An 18280-nucleotide genomic window follows, 5' to 3' on the forward strand; every position below is an offset into this window, starting at 1 on the left:
AGTCACATGGGCAGCAGGTGTTGGAAAACCTAAATAGTAGGCAAATCATTAAAACATAAAATAGCAAGAGAGTAATTCTTCTCTACACATAAGACAAATAGGAAAAATACAGGGAAATATGACTATGTTATAAAAAAGAAGAATGAATTCAATATTGAAGTGATCATTTGGGAAGTAAGAGTTACTTTCCCCAAGATTTAATGAAGTTCGAACATGGAGTTTAGGAGCGGACATATCGTTGGACAGCTTCTTTTCCGAAAGCCACTGCATACTTAGCCAGTTTCTCAGGCAGCAGCAAATACACTGCCTTCTCGATGTCTTCAGGGGTGAGGGTACAGCGTTTCCTGTAATACATTAGGTTGCAGGCTTCAGTGGAAATGCGCTCAAACATGTCATTGATCATGGTGTTTATGATGTCAATGGTGCGAGATGATATGCCCTTCTGGGGAACCACTTCTTTTAGGACCCTGTTTATGTAGAGTGAGTAATTCCTAAGGCCAGATTCAGAGCTGGAATGTGATTTCTTTTTGTAGATTGCTTTTTGGTGTCCTCTGCAGCGCTTGTTCCTCTTGGTGACGTTTCTGGCCATTGCAGATGTTGTTCTTATCAGTTACAAGTGGAGAGGAGAAGGGCCTACAGGTGGTGGGAGTGCTCATATTTATACTGGCATGTCACAGTCAGACTTCTGGGGCTCCTCTCTGATTGGAGGTCACTCTTCCTATGTCATAATCCCCTAGCAACAACACTGGTTTGTTGTTAAGGGGAAATCTTGTTTCTGGGCAACTTAAAACTCTCCTAAGAAGATAGTGTTGCAGAAGGATTGAGGAGGACTTTATAGCAGAAGAGTGCTCATTTTTCATACTTGATTTTTTAGCAATTTGTGTGCATAATATATACTATTTTCAGAGTTGGCACACCTCATCAACTTGAGAGGTTGGTTGTAGGAAAGTAAAAGAAAAAAATGCCATAAATCTTTTAATAGGTGGAATATCTGTTTATAGAAGTATATAAAAATTCATTTTATAAGCAAATGAATAAACTATTAAAAATCTCATAATGATGTTATAATAAAAATAAATATGTAAACTAATCTGCTTTTAAAAATTGTGACTTATTTAAAAAATGAATTCTAATTTATTTTTTGCACCACAACTCTTTAGGAGTAACTCAATAAAACTAGAGAATAAAACAAAACTCTCCTATTTTATTGTTTAAATTAAGATATATGAACTGTGTTCATTAATTTTTTATAATGGTATTAATGTAGGCCTTGAAAATTTCACAAATTTTATTACATGGTCTGCTTTTTACAAGTTATTGTAGTTCTTCTGTCATTATTAACCAAAAGAATTTGTAGGGTCATTCTTGATCATGTGTCATGTTGATACTCATGCTTAAAAAAAAAAATCTCCATTTGCTTTCTTAATCAAATTCATCCCTGGATAAAATAAAAAAGAAATAGAAGTAACTATAAAAATCCCAACTCACAAGCATTTCAGTAACTCATGGTTGCCATAACTATTAATGCTGCCAAGAAATGTCTTTCACTTTGAGCTGCTTCACAGCTAAGGGAGTCTGGGTTATGTGTAATTTCTGGAATGCTATCTATAAGCCCTTTCCTTTTACTCCCACTCAAGACAGTAAATCTGAAAGAAGGCAAGAAAGAGTAATGTTATTATAGAGACACCTTTGAACAAGCTCTAATTTTTGAAGCCAAGAGGCATCATTTGTAAATGTCTATGCTTTATTGCTAGTAACATACCTCAGACTGCTCCTCATCACTGAGTATGGAGGCTGTTGCTTCCATGTATGCTTTGGGGTGATGGATCTTTAGTCAGATCTTGCTAATACTGCATTCAGATTACTCAAGATACAATTACTTAGCTTAATTATAGCATCGGAGAAGGCGATGGCACCCCACTCCAGTACTCTTGCCTAGAAAATCCCATGGACGGAGGAGCCTGGTAGGCTGCAGTCCATGGGGTCTCGAAGAGCCGAGTCGGACACGACTGAGCGACTTCACTTTCACTTTTCACTTCCATGCATTGGAAAAGGAAATGGGAACCCACTCCAGTGTTCTTGCCTGGAGAATCCCAGGGACGGGGGAGCCTGGTAGGCTGGAGTCTATGGGGTCGCACAGAGTCAGACTGAAGCGACTTAGCAGCAGCAGCAGCAGCAGCATAGCTTTATTTGCTGTTGTTTAGAAGCAGCTGTCAGGTGAAAACCATTCATCCCCTATTCTTCTGTACCCATGGTGAAGACCTTTTACTAGTGTAACACTTCCGGCCTCTCTCTTCCTTCTTACTCCTGACCTTTTACTAGTGTAACACTTCCGGCCTCTCTCTTCCTTCTTACTCCTGACCTTTTACTAGTGTAACACTTCCGGCCTCTCTCTTCCTTCTTACTCCTGACCTTTTACTAGTGTAACACTTCCGGCCTCTCTCTTCCTTGCTTACTCCTCCCTGGGACAATCTTCCCAGGAAGGGAGGTTGGGAGACAATGGGCACGCCTATTTTGGTGCCTTCTGGACTCTTGCTGGGATTTAACTCTGGGCAGCTCTGCTCCTGATGGACTGAGTAGGTCATTCTGCTTAACATGGAGGTGCTGCGTGTTGCCCTACACCTATAGTTGCCCTACACCTAATGGCTGTTCTTTAGTTTGTCAGTAATGAAGCTGACATTTTATTCCTGTATTTCTGATCCCTATGACTCTCTCAATTGGTTCTGTGCTGAGTGGGAAGAAGGAAGGGTACAATATATTACAGTAGTTAAAAAAGTCTTTAAAGCCAAAATGATAAGCTCTATGCTAAAATACTGACTGATCAGAAAGTTCAGAAAATGAGAGATACTGATTCTGTAAAATTTCTGGATACTTTAGAGTTAAGCTGAATTTTCTTTTAAATTTTAATGAATCGTTCTAAAATATGTATGAATTCACCACTGATATGCTGTTTTCCTTTTCCTTCTCCCTTCCTCCTCCTCCAGACAGTCTGGAACAGGGATAGACACTTCTTAGCATAATGTCCTTTAGGAGATGCCTGCTATTATCAGTCTGGGCAGTGCAGCAAGTTTAATTATTTCGCATCTATGATAACCTGAGAATGGGCACCGTGAAGCCCTCTCCCCTTTCTCCCCTGCCCCCACTCTCAAGGTCCTAGCCTTAGAGCAGAGCCTGATGACCTTCAGTAGGGGACATAACAGAGTCATAACAGAGCACACTGATATCCAGTGTGCTAGAGTTCTGGAATCTCTGAGCTTTTCAAGTATAGCCAGAGTCTAAAGTTAAGAACTATTTCATACATTTTTCCAGGCACTTCTTTTTTTTTTTAAGGTCATCATCAAGACTCACAGTGATTATTCAACAATAACTGTGGCAGAAGTGATATCAATTCAAAGAAAACATGTTCTGATGAGAGTGTGCCCAGTGAACACTTAAGTTTCCTGTGGCTGCTGTGGAAAAAAAAAAAAGAAAACAACACCACAAATTTAGTGACCTCTGAAAACAACACAAATGTATTACTTTAGAATTCTGGTGGTCAGAAATCCAAATGGGTTTCGCGGGGCTAAAATCAAGGTGTCAACTAGGCTGTTCCTTCTGGAGGCTCTAGGGGAGAACCTGTTTCCTTGCCTTTTCTAGCTTCTAGAGGCTGCCTATGTTCCTTGGCTTCTCCTCCATCTTCAAAGCCAGTAATGGATAGTTTTTCTCACACTGCATCATTCTGACAATGAGCTTCCTGCCTCCCTCTTCCATGTAAGAGGACCCTTGTGATTACATTGGACCCACCCAGATAAGCTCCACATCTCAAAATTCACATCTTAGTCACATCTGAAAATTACATTTTGCCATGTGAGGTAGTAGTCACATAACTGGGGGTTTGGGATATGAGCATCTTTGAGGGACATTATTCTTCCCCCCATGGCCACTATGAACAGAATGAGATTGTCAGGGAAAATTTGGGTTACCAATAGTATAGACGTGGGAGATGACTAGTACTGTCCTTAGCTGATAACTAGAAATATGTTCAAAAAGTGCTTTCTATATATAGGCTAACTTTCTTGTAATTTGTATATTTTTTCTAAAAATGAAGAGTTGTTTTGGATTCCTACTTTCTGTGCTGTGCCTCTATATTATGGCTCCAAAAATATGCTAAGTATAATCAGTTTTATCCTTGGAAGGCCAGAAGATGACATAGAAGAGATATTTTTCTTTACTCTTCCTCATTTTCAAATTTCCTTCTCTTCTCTTTTTTCCAACTTACTCTCTCACCAGTATTTATTGAATGCCAATCATGTGCCAGACATGGCATAGGTTACATGTGGAGACACAGAGATGAAGAAGGTCTACTTCTTACTTTCAAGGAACTCAGTTTGTTGAGGTAGGCAGACAGGAAAGTGATAATAACTATGAACAGGGACCTAAAGGCTATGTCATGGCATCCACTGAATATAGCAAGAACATAGGGTTGGCCCTAGATCACTCAGCCTACCAGACCAGGCTTCTCAGAAGATGTGATGTTTTAGTTGAATCTTGACGGATATAAAAGTTATTCAGGTAGATAAGGTTGGTGGTAGGGGTAGAGGAAACAGAGTTGTATAAATAAAATACCTCCAAGAAAGACATTTTTTGTTGTTTGCTTTTGTATGAAAATGGAAGACCCATGGTCTGAAAGAGCCTGAGCTTGATTGCCCTTTCTTGTCTGGTGGTATTCAGGTGTGGGAGAAAGTGTAGTCTCCAGAAGGAGGTAAAGGGAGCCTGTTTGCCAGGGGAGAATCCAGTCTTAGTTTAGGCTGTGGTTCTCAAGATTGTATATATCTTGAAGTCACCTAGGAAGATTAAACAAATAAGCCCATGCCAGGGCTAGACCCCAGACTGTCAGATTCTGCAGGGAGGGAGGCTCAGGTATTTTTTCTTTTGACTTCTTTTAATGTGAAGTCAGGTTTGAGAATCACTAGTTGAGCTAAAATAGAGAAATATTTGAAAGTGTTGGAGAGTTCTTTGTAGACACTGGAATGGGAGTAGTAAGGGAAAGGGTTAAGAGGCAGAGAGGTAAGAAGGGGAGCTAGGAGGAGAAAGGTGGAGTGATAGAATGAGTAGATGAGGGGCTGATGATGGGGAAAGTGGCTCTTGAGGGTGACACATGTTCTCTGGTTATAGGACTCCAGGTTCAGAGACTTGAAGAGATGCAGATTGACGTAAATTTGTTTCTGTACAGTTATTCATTTATGGCCACACTGCTAGGCTTGTGGGATCTTAGTTCCTGACTAGGGATAGAATCTGGGTCCTTGGCAGAGAATGCAGAGTCCTAACCACTGGACTGCCAGGGAATTCTTTTGTTCATTTGTTTGTTTCTGTGCATTTAATCAGGCTAATTAAAGTCAAGGCTATGGTTTTTCCAGTGGTCATGTATGGATGTGAGAGTTGGAGTGTGAAGAAAGCTGAGAGCCGAAGAATTGATGCTTTTAAACTGTGGTGTTGGAGAAGACTCTTGAGAGTCCCTTGGACTGCAAGGAGATCCAACCAGTCCATTCTAAAGGAGATCAGCCATGGGATTTCTTTGGAAGGAATGATGCTAAAGCTGAAACTCCAGTACTTTGGCCACCTCATGTGAAGAGTTGACTCATTGGAAAAGACTCTGATGCTGGGAGGGATTGGGGGCAGGAGGAGAATGGGATGACAGAGGATGAGATGGCTGGATGGCATCACTGACTCAATGGACGTGAATTTAAGTGAACTCCTGGAGTTGGTGCTGGACAGGGAGGCCTGGCGTGCTGCGATTCATGGGGTCGCAAAGAGTCGGACATGACTGAGCAACTGAACTGAACTGAATATTGCCAAAAAGCTCTTTCAGTGCTAGACAAGAAACAAATCTAGGAGAAATGAGGAGAGATAACAGAGGAAGGTGGAGCCAGGCTGGAGCCCACTTTGTTGTGGAGTCTTACTGTTTTATATTTCCATGTTTTAGGAGGAGTCAAACAAGCAAACTCTTCATGTTCCTTTTTCCTGCTTTGTTGACAGTTCTGTGGTGTAGGTCATTTCTCTTTGTCTTCATCTGATCTTCTTTTGCTGGGTTTCTGAGGCTGACACTCCTAACCTCACCAGTACCAAGCTCTCTCCCTCCCACTGCAGAGTCACCTGTGTCCTGCTTTGGCTAATCTGAAAGCTAGGTCATTATTCTTAGGTGACCTGGAAGAGAGTAATTAGATTAGCTCTGTGCAGAGTAAGAATGTAATAAAGGAATTAGCCTGGAAAGTAAGTAGAAGGTTGTCAGTTCCTGATGGATTTGATGTTCTTTAGCAGAAAACAGAAAATGTATTGGGACAATAGAGAGAAGAAAACTTTTAATTTTGTTTTCAGTTCTGATTCACATATTATAATAAAACATCAATTAACTAAAAAGTAAGTACCCCCCCAAATCAATAGATTATCACCGTAAAATGGATTTTCCTATAACTATAATAAGAGTGCTCTTGCTAAGCACACAGAACAGGAATAAAAGTTGCCCAAGGTCACCTGGCCAGGAAGTTGTTGAGCCAGTCGATAGTGGAAGCCTGTTAGGCATCCAAGCTGGAACTCTTAACCACTGGATATACTGCCTCTCATTAGCTGGCCAAGAAGGGAGGACCTTCCAAGTAGGAGGAAGGGAATGATTAACAGCATGGAGGCATAAAATGACAAGCTGTTTTCTAGAATGAGGGAAAACTCTTCCTAGAGTAGAGGGATTATGTCTGAGAAAGATGTAATGGTGCGTTTAGTTTATAACACATTTTAAACTGGAGTCTAAGAGTTAAAATTATTCTATAAGTATTTGTGAGTCACTGAGAATTTTAAGTATTCATGTGATTGGCTCAAAGTAATGTTTTGAGAGAATGGACTTGGTGCCAAGTACAGGAACAAATGGGCTTCCCAGGTGGCTCTGGTGGTAAAGAACCCGCCTGCCAGGGCAGGAGACATAATGAGACATGGGCTCAGTCCGTGGGTTGCGAAGATCCCTTGGAGGAGGGCATGGCAACCCATTCCAGTATTCTTGCCTGGAGAATCCCATGGACAGTGGAGCCTGGCAGGCTACAGGGTCACAAAGAGTCAGACATGACTCAAGTAACTTAGCACACATGCACAGAAACAAATAGAGGGAGAAACAAGATCAGAGAACCGAGCGATGTCATTGGTGGCCCAGGAGTGGGACAATAGAGACCTGAACTGAAGGGGAACAATGAACTGTCTGAGAGAATTGGTGAGATCTGATGATTAAACCTAGACAGCATGTTAAAAAGCAGAGACATTACTTTGCCAACAAAGGTCTGTCTAGTCAAAGCTATGGTTTTTCCAGTGGTCATGTATGGATGTGAAAGTTGGACTATAAAGAAAGCTGAGTGCCAAAGAATTGATGCTTTTGAACTGTGGTGTTGGAGAAGACTTCTGAGAGTCCCTTGGACTGCAAGGAGATCCAACCAGTCCATTCTGAAGGAGATCAGCCCTGGGATTTCTTTGGAAGGAATGATGCTAAGACTGAAACTCCAATACTTTGGCCACCTGATTTGAAGAACTGACTCATTTGAAAAGACCCTGATGCTGGGAAAGATTGAAGGTGAAAGGAGAAGGGGATGACAGAGGATGAGATGGTTGGATGGCATCTATGATTCAATGGACATGAGCTTGAGTCAACTCTGGTGGTTGGTGAAGGACAGGGAGGCCTGGCGTGCTGCAGGCCATGGGGTCACAAAGAGTCTGACACAACTGAGTGACTGAACTGAGCTGAACTGATGATTGATTTACTATCTGTGGCAAAGGAGAAGTAAGAGTCTAATATAATGCTAACTTTTACTGAGTACTGACTAGGTGTCTAGACACTGTGCTAAGTACTTCCCAGGTATTAACTCAATTAGTGTTCACAAAAGCCGATGATACAGATACTACCATTATCAGCATCTTTGCATGGGTGTGGAAACTAAGACACAGAACAGTTGCATAACTTGCCTCAGATTATACAGGTGGTTAGCAGTACAGCTGGGATTCAAGCTCAGGTTTCTGGCTGCAAGTCCCCTGCTCTTTGACCTCAAACATCCCGTTTCTCTTGTAATCCTAATGTGTATGGTGCTCTACCTGCTGCATGTATTTGTTTGACCATTGCATCTCATTTCATCTTCACTAGAGTCTGAGGAAGTAGGTGGAACCAGTAGTTCTTCCTGTCTCACAGCTGTAAATTTGGCTATTGCCAGCAAGTAAGTGGATGAACGAAGACTTGAACCCTGATCTTCTAACTCCATCCCCAGCACTCTGGCCAAAGCCTCATGCTCTATAGAGATTACTGTGGGGAGAGGAGGAGGGGAAGGGAAAGTTCATTAAGCAAAGGACAGCTGGAGCAATGGAAAGGATGTGATGTTAGAATTTAGACCCTCAGGAAGTTGTTTCTCTCACTTTACATGCAATAGAGTCCCTAAGGCTATGGTATATATAAAGGAAAAATCATTTCTTTATTCCACAAGAGAGAAGATTCTGACAGCCATCATATAGCTTTATATTCTAGACAGGTCAGAGAGGAAAAAAAAATAAACACCTTTACCTAGGGGGAAAGGATGATTGATTCTAAATTAGGAGAAAGGATTTAAGGAAGGGAGTCTATACTAAGAGAATCCTAATAAGGTTTTATAACAACATCTCTTCTTCACTTGTCCTGAGATGCCCCTTTAAGCTGGTTATACACAAAGAAACAAGACAGATATGTTAACATAATAAAATTAGAGGCTGATAATCATAATAAGAAAATTATTTTCATTTTTAAACAGCTAAACTGAAACCAGGAGCTGTCAAGTGTCTTTCTTTAAGTACATCAATTTTTTTTTTTTTTTTTCCCATTCTAGGTGATATAATAAAGTCTTGCCCTGGTTACACTAAAAGGAAAAAAAAAAAACACCCAGTGTTCTTGAATTTAATAAAATCCAAATACCTAAATCTAATGTCTCTCCAGGGCCCAATAAAAGAATATAAGTCTTTTGGCAGTTCAGACTGAAGACATTCACAACAAAGGCCAATTTCCAATTTTCTTGTTGAGCTTTATCTTAGGACCAGCTTCTGAAGCAGTGAAGTCTAAGTACTAATCTCTTTGGGTAAGGCTGTATCACTACAGTTTTCTTAGAGGAGCGATGGATCCCAGGGACAGGGGAGCCTGTTGGGCTGCCGTCTATGGGGTCGCAGAGTCGAACACGACTGAAGCGACTTAGCAGCAGCAGCAGCAACACTAACATTCTGGAATATGCTGGAAGCTGCCATCTGAAGATATGATCTCTCCATTCTGCTGTGTCCTGAAATCACAATACCTGATTAACACCTGCAGAGTACTTCCTACCTTCCAAAGTATTAGGAGTTTATTAAAAGAAGAGTACTGTCGGAAGAGTTCTCAAGATAGTATAGTAGGAAAACCCTAAACATACCTCCTCATAAGCATGGAAAATTTAAAATGACTTATGGAGAAACTATTGATGAGAAAGATCAAAACCTACCAGAAAAGACCTTCATTAACTGAGATATAAAGAATGTACCACAACCAGACAGGTAGAAGGGATGGAGTCATGGTATAGTCAAGACTCATATCCCTGGGTAGGTGACCCACAAATGAAAATTATGTTTGCAGAGGTTCTCCCCAGTGAGATGATGGGGAGAATTCCCTAAAAATTATGATAATCATTTCATGATATATGTAAGGCAGATCATTATGCTGTATACCTTAAATGTATATAGTGCTGTATGTCAAGTATAAAACAGGAAGTAAAAAATAAGTATGGACTCAGTGCCCATGAATTAATAGAAAACAATTTCCTGGAGACCAGGACAAAGTACGTTTTGTAGGAGTTGGCCACTATCTTTGTGGAGCAGCTCTCATTGGTGTGAGTGGTGACAAGGTTCCTCAGACACAACAACCCTCAGTACAGAGGTCATGCCAACTTATTTTGACTGAAGAAATATGACCAAAGTTGATTTTTAAAAATCAACTTTCAAGATGAGTGGCTAATGTAAACAAACTAGGAACAAATTATTAACTACATATTATGTGCTAAGTGGACTTCCTCAATGACTCAAGTGGTTCTGCCTGCAATTTAGGAGACTCAGGAGACAAGGTTCAGTCTCTGGATAGAGAAGAGGAGGAAATGGCAACCCACTCCAGTATTCTCACCTGGAGAATCCCATGGACAGAGGAGCCTGGCAGGCTACAGTCCAGAAGGTCGTGAAGAGTTGAACATGACTGAGCATGCATTCATGCATGTGCTAAGCACCATGCTAACTGCTTCATTTTAGCCTCTCAACAGCTCTGTGAGGAAGATATTATTATCCTCAAATTGTGAGTTCATAGTTACCCTTATATTTATGTTCACTCACTTGCATTCTGATGTATTTCCTTCAATGAGAAAAAATTGAGTGGGTTCTAGATTTTCTGTTGGAAGCTGTCCAGAAATTCAGATATTCATGTGGGAGTATGGTAATCATATGAATGGCATCCATGTATATCTTAGTGGGAAAAAATGAGAATGGCTAGGCTTTAGCTTGAAATGTAATCCCGTGTAGAATTTCTCACCTCTAGGGGAAATATGGAGAAGGCAATGGTACCCTACTCCAGTACTCTTGCCTGGAAAATCCCATGGATGGAGGAGCCTGGTAGGCTGCAGCCCATGGGGTCGCTAAGAGTAGGACACGACTGAGCGACTTCACTTTCACTTTTCACTTTCATGCATTGGAGAAGGAAATGGCAACCCACTCCAGTATTCTTGCCTGGAGAATCCCAGGGAGGGGGAGCCTGGTGGGCTGCCGTCTATGTGGTCACACAGAGTCGGACACGACTGAAGTGACTTAGCAGCAGCAGCAGCAGCAGGAGAAATATTGGGTAGCATATTTATACATATTTTTACTTTTAAAAGTATGTGTTTAAATAAATGCTGGATAGAGTGTGGAGAAAAGGGAAACCTTTTACACGGCGGATGGTAATGTAAATTGGTACAGCCACTGTGGAGAACAGTATGGAGGTTCCTTAAAAAGCTAAAAATAGAGCTACCAGTTGACCCTGCAATCCCACTCCTGGGCGTATATCTGCAGAAAACCATCATTTGAAAGTATGCATGCACTCCAGTGTTCATTACAGCACTATTTACAACAGCCAGGACATGGAAGCAACCTAAAGGTCCTTTGACAGAGGAATGGATAAAGAAGATCTAGAACATATAAAGAATGGATTACCACTCAGTCATGAAACGGAAAAAATAGTGCCATTTGCAGAGACATGGATGGACCTAGAGATTGTCATACAGAGTGAAATAAGAAAGAAGAAAAAACCATAATATCACTTATATGTGGAATCTAGAAAAGAGGCACAGATGAACTTATTTGCAAAGCAGAAATAGAATCACAGATATAGAGAACAAACTTATGGTTACCAAGGGAGGTGGGACAACTTGGGAGATTGGGATTGACATATATACACTACCATGAATAAAATGGGCTTCCCAGGTGGCGCTAGTGGTAAAGAGCCCGCCTACCAATGCAGGAGGTGTACAAGATGCGAGTTCCATCCCTGAGTCGGGAAGATCCCCTGGAGGAGGGCATGGCAACCCGCTCCAGTATTCTTGCCTGGAGAATCCTATGGACAGAGGAGCCTGGTGGACTACAGTCCATACGGTTGCAAAGACTCAGACATGACTGCAGAGACTTAACACACACACATGTATAAAGTAGATAACCAACTGTATACCATAGAGAACTCTACTCAGTGATCTGTGATGACCTAAATGGGAAGGAAATCTAAAAAAGAGTGCATATATGTATACATAAAACTGATTCAAATTGCTCTACAGCAGAAACCAATACAACATTGTAAAGCAACTATACTTGAATTTTTTATGAAAAAGTTATCTGTTTAAGGTGCATATAAAAAATGTTGCCAGCATATAGCACCATAATTTCTCAGGTTTTATTACTTAGGACCAGTGTGAGCAAGAAACCAGGGATGATTTACTTAAAAACAAAGTAAAGACAAATATTAAATAATGAATGTAAATGTTAACTAATGAATATGAACAGGTATTATGAAGATATAAAAAAATCTTGAAGATAATATGTGAGTGACTGGCATTTGGGAAAAAAAAGTCTCTTCCTGGCCTGAGGTCTGGAGCTCAGGCCAGAGGTAAGAGCTGGTGTACATCAGTTTTTGTTGAATCAGCATTCATTCACCTTCCAGAGCCCTAGGAATCTTTTTGTGACTTTAGTTACTCCAGATGGGAATGTTCAAGAATGGAATAAAGTTGAAACTGAGTCAGACAACCAGGACCCTGGAAGTGTCAGTTCTCCCCCTTAAGTATTGTAGTCATAAATACTCAGAATGAGTGGGCTCTCTGCCTTAGGGTCTTTTTCTGAGTGAAAGTCAACGGCTCTTCAACCAGCTTTCTGTGGAAAAGGCAGGAAGTAATGTTTTTCTTTGATATTGCTGAGTTTTCCAAGATGCTCTTTTTGTTTTTAATTGAAGTGGTTTTCTTTACTTCTCAGAGTTGAAAGTTGTTCAGGGACTGTTTATCAAATACCAGTGTGCCTGGTACAGTGCTGACCAGGGATACAGAGAGAAATAACAGGCTGTTGCCCTTGAAGATCTGTGGAGAACTTTTTTAAGAATGCCACACACTGGTCAGGGAGATGGACTAGATTAAGAAGCCAATTCAGGACAGACAAACTTAGAAAATAATGAAGATTTCTAAGAAAACCTCTATATAATATACTGTGATGGGAATGGAGTGAGAAAACAGAGGATCATAGTCACATACGTATGGCTATATCCTTGAAACTTTAGGTGTCCAGGTTTGGCCTTAAGCCATTAGTAAAAGATAGTGGCTACCCTTAGGATTCCTTAGTATCTTTAGGGATGGGGTTTCCACATTTTTCTTGCAATACTCATACCTAAGATATTTTCTAATGTCTGTCCTGTGTGTGTGTGTGTGTGTGTGTGTGTGTGTGTTCTCAGTCGCTCGGTTGTGTCCGACTCTTTGTGGCCCCAGGGATTGTAGCTGCCAGACTTCTCTGCCAATGGAATTTTCCAGGCAAGAATACTGGAGTGGGATGCCATTTCCTATTCCAGGGGATCTTCCTGACCCAGGGATTGAACTCGAGTCTCCTGCAAAAGTGAAGTGAAAGTGAAAGCCGCTCAGTCGTGTCTGACTCTCAAATGTCTATCCTAAATCCCTATTATTGAAAGTTCAGTTCAGTTGCTCAGTCCTGTCCGACTCTTTGCACTCCCGTGGATTGCAGCATGCCAGGCTTCTCTGTCCATCACCAACTCCTGGAGCTTGCTCAGGCTCATGTCCATCTAGTCAGTGACGCCATCAAACCATCTCATCTTTTGTTGTCCCCTTCTCCTCCTGCCGTTAATCTTTCCCAGCATCAGGGTCTTTTCTAATGAGTCAGTTCTTAGCATCAGGTGGCCAAAGTATTGGAACTTCAGCTTCAGCATCAGTCCTTCCAATGAAAATTCAGGGTTGATTTCCTTCAGGATTGTCTGTTTTGATCTTGCAGTCAGGATTGACTGGTTTGATCTTGCAGTCCAAGGGACTCTCAAGAGTCTTCTCCAACACCACAGTTCAAAAGCATCAATTGAAAAGTTATTGAAAAGTTATATTGAAAGTTAACCCATCCTCTTTTACAGAAGAGCTGTCTGCTGTTTCTTTCAATATCATGAATGATTAGAAAGAACTTCTGAGTTTGCCCTCTCCATCTTCAAATCTATGTCTAGATCCTATTCCAAATTCTACTATTTTCAGCCACTCTGGTCATGAACTGTATCATTCATTTTTTTCTTCTCATTTTTTACCTCCCCCTGCCAATAATTACACATCACCTTTAATGTTTCCTTCTAGCTATATAAACATGAATTTCTTTTGGTTTATTGTCTCCTCTCTTACTGTCTTTCATTTGCCCTTCTTGCTTTTTTTTTCCCCCTTGAATTTGTCCTTCCAAAAGTCCTAAATTTTAATTTTATTTAAAGTCTAAATCTTTGTACCTTTTAGTTGGATTTAATTTTCCTTCTTGGGGAATCAGTATTGTCCCTTTCGTGCATGTGTACTGGCTGAGGTAAGGGGAGCCCACTGGTTTAAATTATGCTTTGCTGGGTCATGAGGTCTGGAGTCACACTCTAACGTGTGAAAATCCAAGAGAGAAAATTATCCTTCTACTACACTGAATACTTCCTGGGCTGTAATTTCCAGGAATTGGATCTTTAGGGGTACATTAATGCTGTTGCTGGCAGGCAAGCAACAGATGAAAAATAAATATACTTGAGGGCTCAGAGGCTATTTCTGAGGCTGGAGGCAGGTAGTCAGGCAACAGGAAGTAAACACAGCAAAACAGTAGGAATAAGATAATTTACCTTTGGTCCTTTGAGCAGCAGGGAGCTGGGGAAAGACTGTCCCAAGGCTTCTGAAGGGGGCAGCCCTAACAGGTGGCTTGTAGAGCCTTACTAGCCATATAGCAGTTGACTCTGAGCAGCTGCATTTTACAGACCTGAAAATAGCTTGAAAATGAGTTTTCTCAGTCCTAAGAGTTGCACAAAGCAGGGCTGGTGAGGGACATGACAGCTGGACATCAGGGATATATGAATAGCTCTTTGGAAAGTACTTTCCATGCCCACTGTTGGACGGGAACCTTGTAACAACCCTGTGAGGAGCACAGCAGTGATATCATTAACACTTTGTTGCATAGATGAAGAAACTGAGGCTCGAGGAACTTAAACTGCCCAAAGTCATATACGTGGTTTTAATGTTGTACCAGGCTTCCCAGGGCATAAGAGATTGTGGGTAGAACTGGATCCTCATGATAGTTTATAAGCATTAACCTTTACTCACCAACTTTAGAGAATTTCAGATCTCCTGAAATTCAGTGATGAAAATAATGATATGGATAACAGTAATTATAATAAAAAATATAGCCACTATTGTTTAAGCACTTACCACATGCTGTTTAAACCTCACAGCAAACCTAATACCTAACAGTGATCTTTTCATCCTTGTTTAGCAGATGAAAAAAACGAGGTCCAGAGAGGTTTAGTACTTTGCCCAAGATAACACAGCTATTAAGTGCCTGATGTAAGATTATAACTGAAGTATATATAATTCTGAAGTCACATATTTCCAGCAGGAAAAATTCAGGGGGTAACTTAAGCAGTCCCCAGGGATGTCCTCTTGTGCTCAGTAAACACAGTCTTACTGACCACAGTAGCATTTTGTCTTCTCTCGGGTAGTGGCCCCATGGGGCTGCCCTGACTCCTGGCCTTGGCAGGCGTGGGGTTTCTGTCCACGGCGGCTCTGACTACTCCACCCGTGACCTCGTTACTGTGCCTTGCTCCAGTGTGCTCCAGCAGTCAGCCAGTGTGGGAGGGCCCGGTACGAACTATGTCCCAAGCAGCATTGCCTGATGCTCTGGCTACTTATAGAGATTTCAACAGTAAAGCTCTTTATCTCTCTTCTGAAGACCTTGGGCATGAACCCAGAGAGGCAGAGCCAAAGGGCCTTAACTGTATGCCCTATGCTCTGCTCTGAATTCCTCTTCTTTTTCAACAGCTACTTCACATCTTTACACAAATCAAGTTGTCCCTCCAATCTCCCATCTCTTAGCAGCACACGCCTTTGACTTTTATGCAAATAAAGGCCAGTGGGCCAGTGACATACAGCCAAGTGAATCAGATCTTTTAGAATTAGCATACCTTTGGACCCTTAAACTTGAAGCCCCATTACCCTTATTATTATGACCATTGCTTGTTATTTACATATTGGATCCTCTTCCATTAAATTATGCTTGTGATATATTTTAGGCAACATGTTCTTACATTCACACATACAATGATTGCTTGATGTGTAGTTTATTATATGAATAAATGAATGAATGAATGTAGGTAAACAAAAATAAGTGGTTTCTAGTTTTTGCTAACTTTAGGCTAGGTTCCTACCAGACTCCTTAAATCAGTTCTACTCATTTATGCCTCAGGGTATTTGCACTTGTTCCTTTTTCTTAGGAACAAGTTTTTTCTAGAAAACAAGAACTTTTTTCTAGAGTTTTCCATTGTTTCTTCCTTCACTTCATTCGAATCCGACGTAATCTCCTCAGAGAGGCCTTCCCAGACAACTTCATATAAAAATATTACTCCTTGAAGGTCTCTACCCCCTTTCTGATTCAGTTTTTCTCAATAGAATTATTTTATGTTGGCTTATTTTCTGTTTTACCCACTCAGTTCCATGAAGGTTGAGGCCTTTGCTTCATTCCCTGCTGTATCTCTGTAAGTTTTGAATGATCACTGGCAGATAGGAGCTTAATAAATATTCGCTGAATGGGTGAATTAAACTGAGAAAGGCTCTCCAAAGGGAAGTGTGCCTACATGCAGAGGCTTTTTTAGTCTTTGTTAGGCATTAAAGACATTCAAAATTCAGCAGTCTGATAACATCTAAAATGTTGACTCCTCAAATGAGTTAACTGTTTATTGATCTCTTCTTCTTGCTCCTTGAAAATGTGCATCCAGATCTATAAAACTCTTAGTTCAGAGTTCATTATGGTGTTTTCAGCTGGGCAGCCTCATGATGAATGACTGCTTATAGTAAAACCTGATTTATCTGCCATCAAAAGGAAAAGGTAGATTTTAGTGTAAGGTTTTTATATATCCTTATACTAAAAAAAAATCCCTATTTGGCTGAGATTAAAATGGTTAACAAGTATTTTGGAGCTTCACTTCTGCACATAGTGGAGTAATAATGTTTAGATTTACCCTCTTGCCTGAAATAAGTTAAAAGCAGGGAAAAATATATGAAACAATGGTTCTCAACATATTGAATACAAGATAAGAAAAATAGTGAAAAACAAAGCATGTGAGTCTTACAGTTGCCCAAATTTACTGTTTTGAGGCATTTTCTATAGGTTGTGGTGTAGTGAGGGGAACTTAGGACAGATGTCCAGCAGTCTCCCCAAGTTTAAGAGACTGAAGCTAGAAGTTCAGGTAGGTCAAATGATCAAGAGTTCACAAAACAGAATAGAAAAGCAAGAGACACACACAGAGAATTCCAGAGACCTGCACAGAATCCCTTTGAATATTCAACTGAGTGCTGATCAGCTCACACATGTGTACAACTCAGCTGTGTTGGAGGGAAAAACCACTCAAAACTCTCAGAGGGAGCGATCTCTCCGGCTCACACGGCACAGGGTGCAGCGCCTGCTCCTGCCAGCAGAGATGGGAAATGTCATATTCATGGGGTGTCAGGTAAAGTTCTTGGAGGTATGTTCTCTTAGTAGACTGAAATTAATTTTTTTTCTAAATGTTTTTCTGTCCTGCCTAACAAAGTTTAAAAGCAAGACCTGAAGTTTGCAAGTAACTTGACCACATCCCAGAGCAAAACTCAACAATAATAAATATCTGGCATCCACTAGAATGTTACCAGCAAATAAGCAGGGAAATATAAACAATAAGAAGATTAAAAACTCCTAATAAGATTTAAAAGTTTATTAATAGAAGCTGACAAAAAATGACACAAATGATAATATTAATAGACAAGAACATTAAAACAGTGATAACACTATGCTATATATTCAAGAAACTAAAGGAAGGATTAAATATGTTAAGTAAAGATGTCAAAAATAAAAAAAAAAAGACCCAAACTGAAATTCTGGGGGGTGAAAAACATACTCGACTGTATTATTGGCAGATTAGATATTACAGAAGAAAATACTAGTGAACTCTCCAAATTTAAAAATAAGAAAAATGTAATAATAAAATTAAAAAACCAATTAAATATAGGCAAAAGATCAGCACAAATGCTTTGCTAAAAAATGTGGATGGCAAATAAACACATCATCATCGTTAGTTATTGTTGTTTAGTCAGTAAGTCATGTCTGACTCTTTGCAACCCCATGGACTGCAGCTCACCAGGCTTCCCTGTCTACTATCTCCAAGTTTGCAGAGACTCATGTCCATTGAGTTAGTGATGCCATCCAACCATTTCATCCACTCTCACCCCCTTCTCCTCCTGCCCTCAATCTTTCTGAGCATCAGGGTCTTTTCCAATGAGTTGGCTCTTCCCATCAGGTGGCCAAAGTATTAGAGTTTCAGCTTCAGCATCAGTCCTTCCAAAGAATATTCAGGACTGATTTCCTTTAGGATTGACTGGTTGAATCTAGTTGCAGTCCAAGGGACTCTCAAGAGTCTTCTCCATTCCTTAAAAAACTGGAAATAGAACTGCCTTATGATCCAGCAATCCCACTGCTGGGCATACACACT

General features: G+C 40.6%; 1 protein-coding gene and 1 long non-coding RNA gene across 2 annotated transcripts in view; one reads left to right on the forward strand and one right to left on the reverse strand.

Annotated features, from left to right (window-relative positions):
* Positions 1–18280, forward strand: part of LOC132343205 (uncharacterized) — a 170530-nt gene that overhangs the window by 9808 nt on the left and 142442 nt on the right. The window lies entirely within an intron of this gene.
* Positions 155–634, reverse strand: H2BL1 (H2B.L histone variant 1). The gene is given in 1 exon segment (NM_205774.3): positions 155–634. A coding segment is annotated over 1 exon segment (369 nt). The 5' UTR covers positions 590–634; the 3' UTR covers positions 155–220.

This window comes from Bos taurus, chromosome 20 (assembly GCF_002263795.3).
Source record: "Bos taurus isolate L1 Dominette 01449 registration number 42190680 breed Hereford chromosome 20, ARS-UCD2.0, whole genome shotgun sequence".
Classification (NCBI taxonomy): Eukaryota; Metazoa; Chordata; class Mammalia; order Artiodactyla; family Bovidae; genus Bos; species Bos taurus.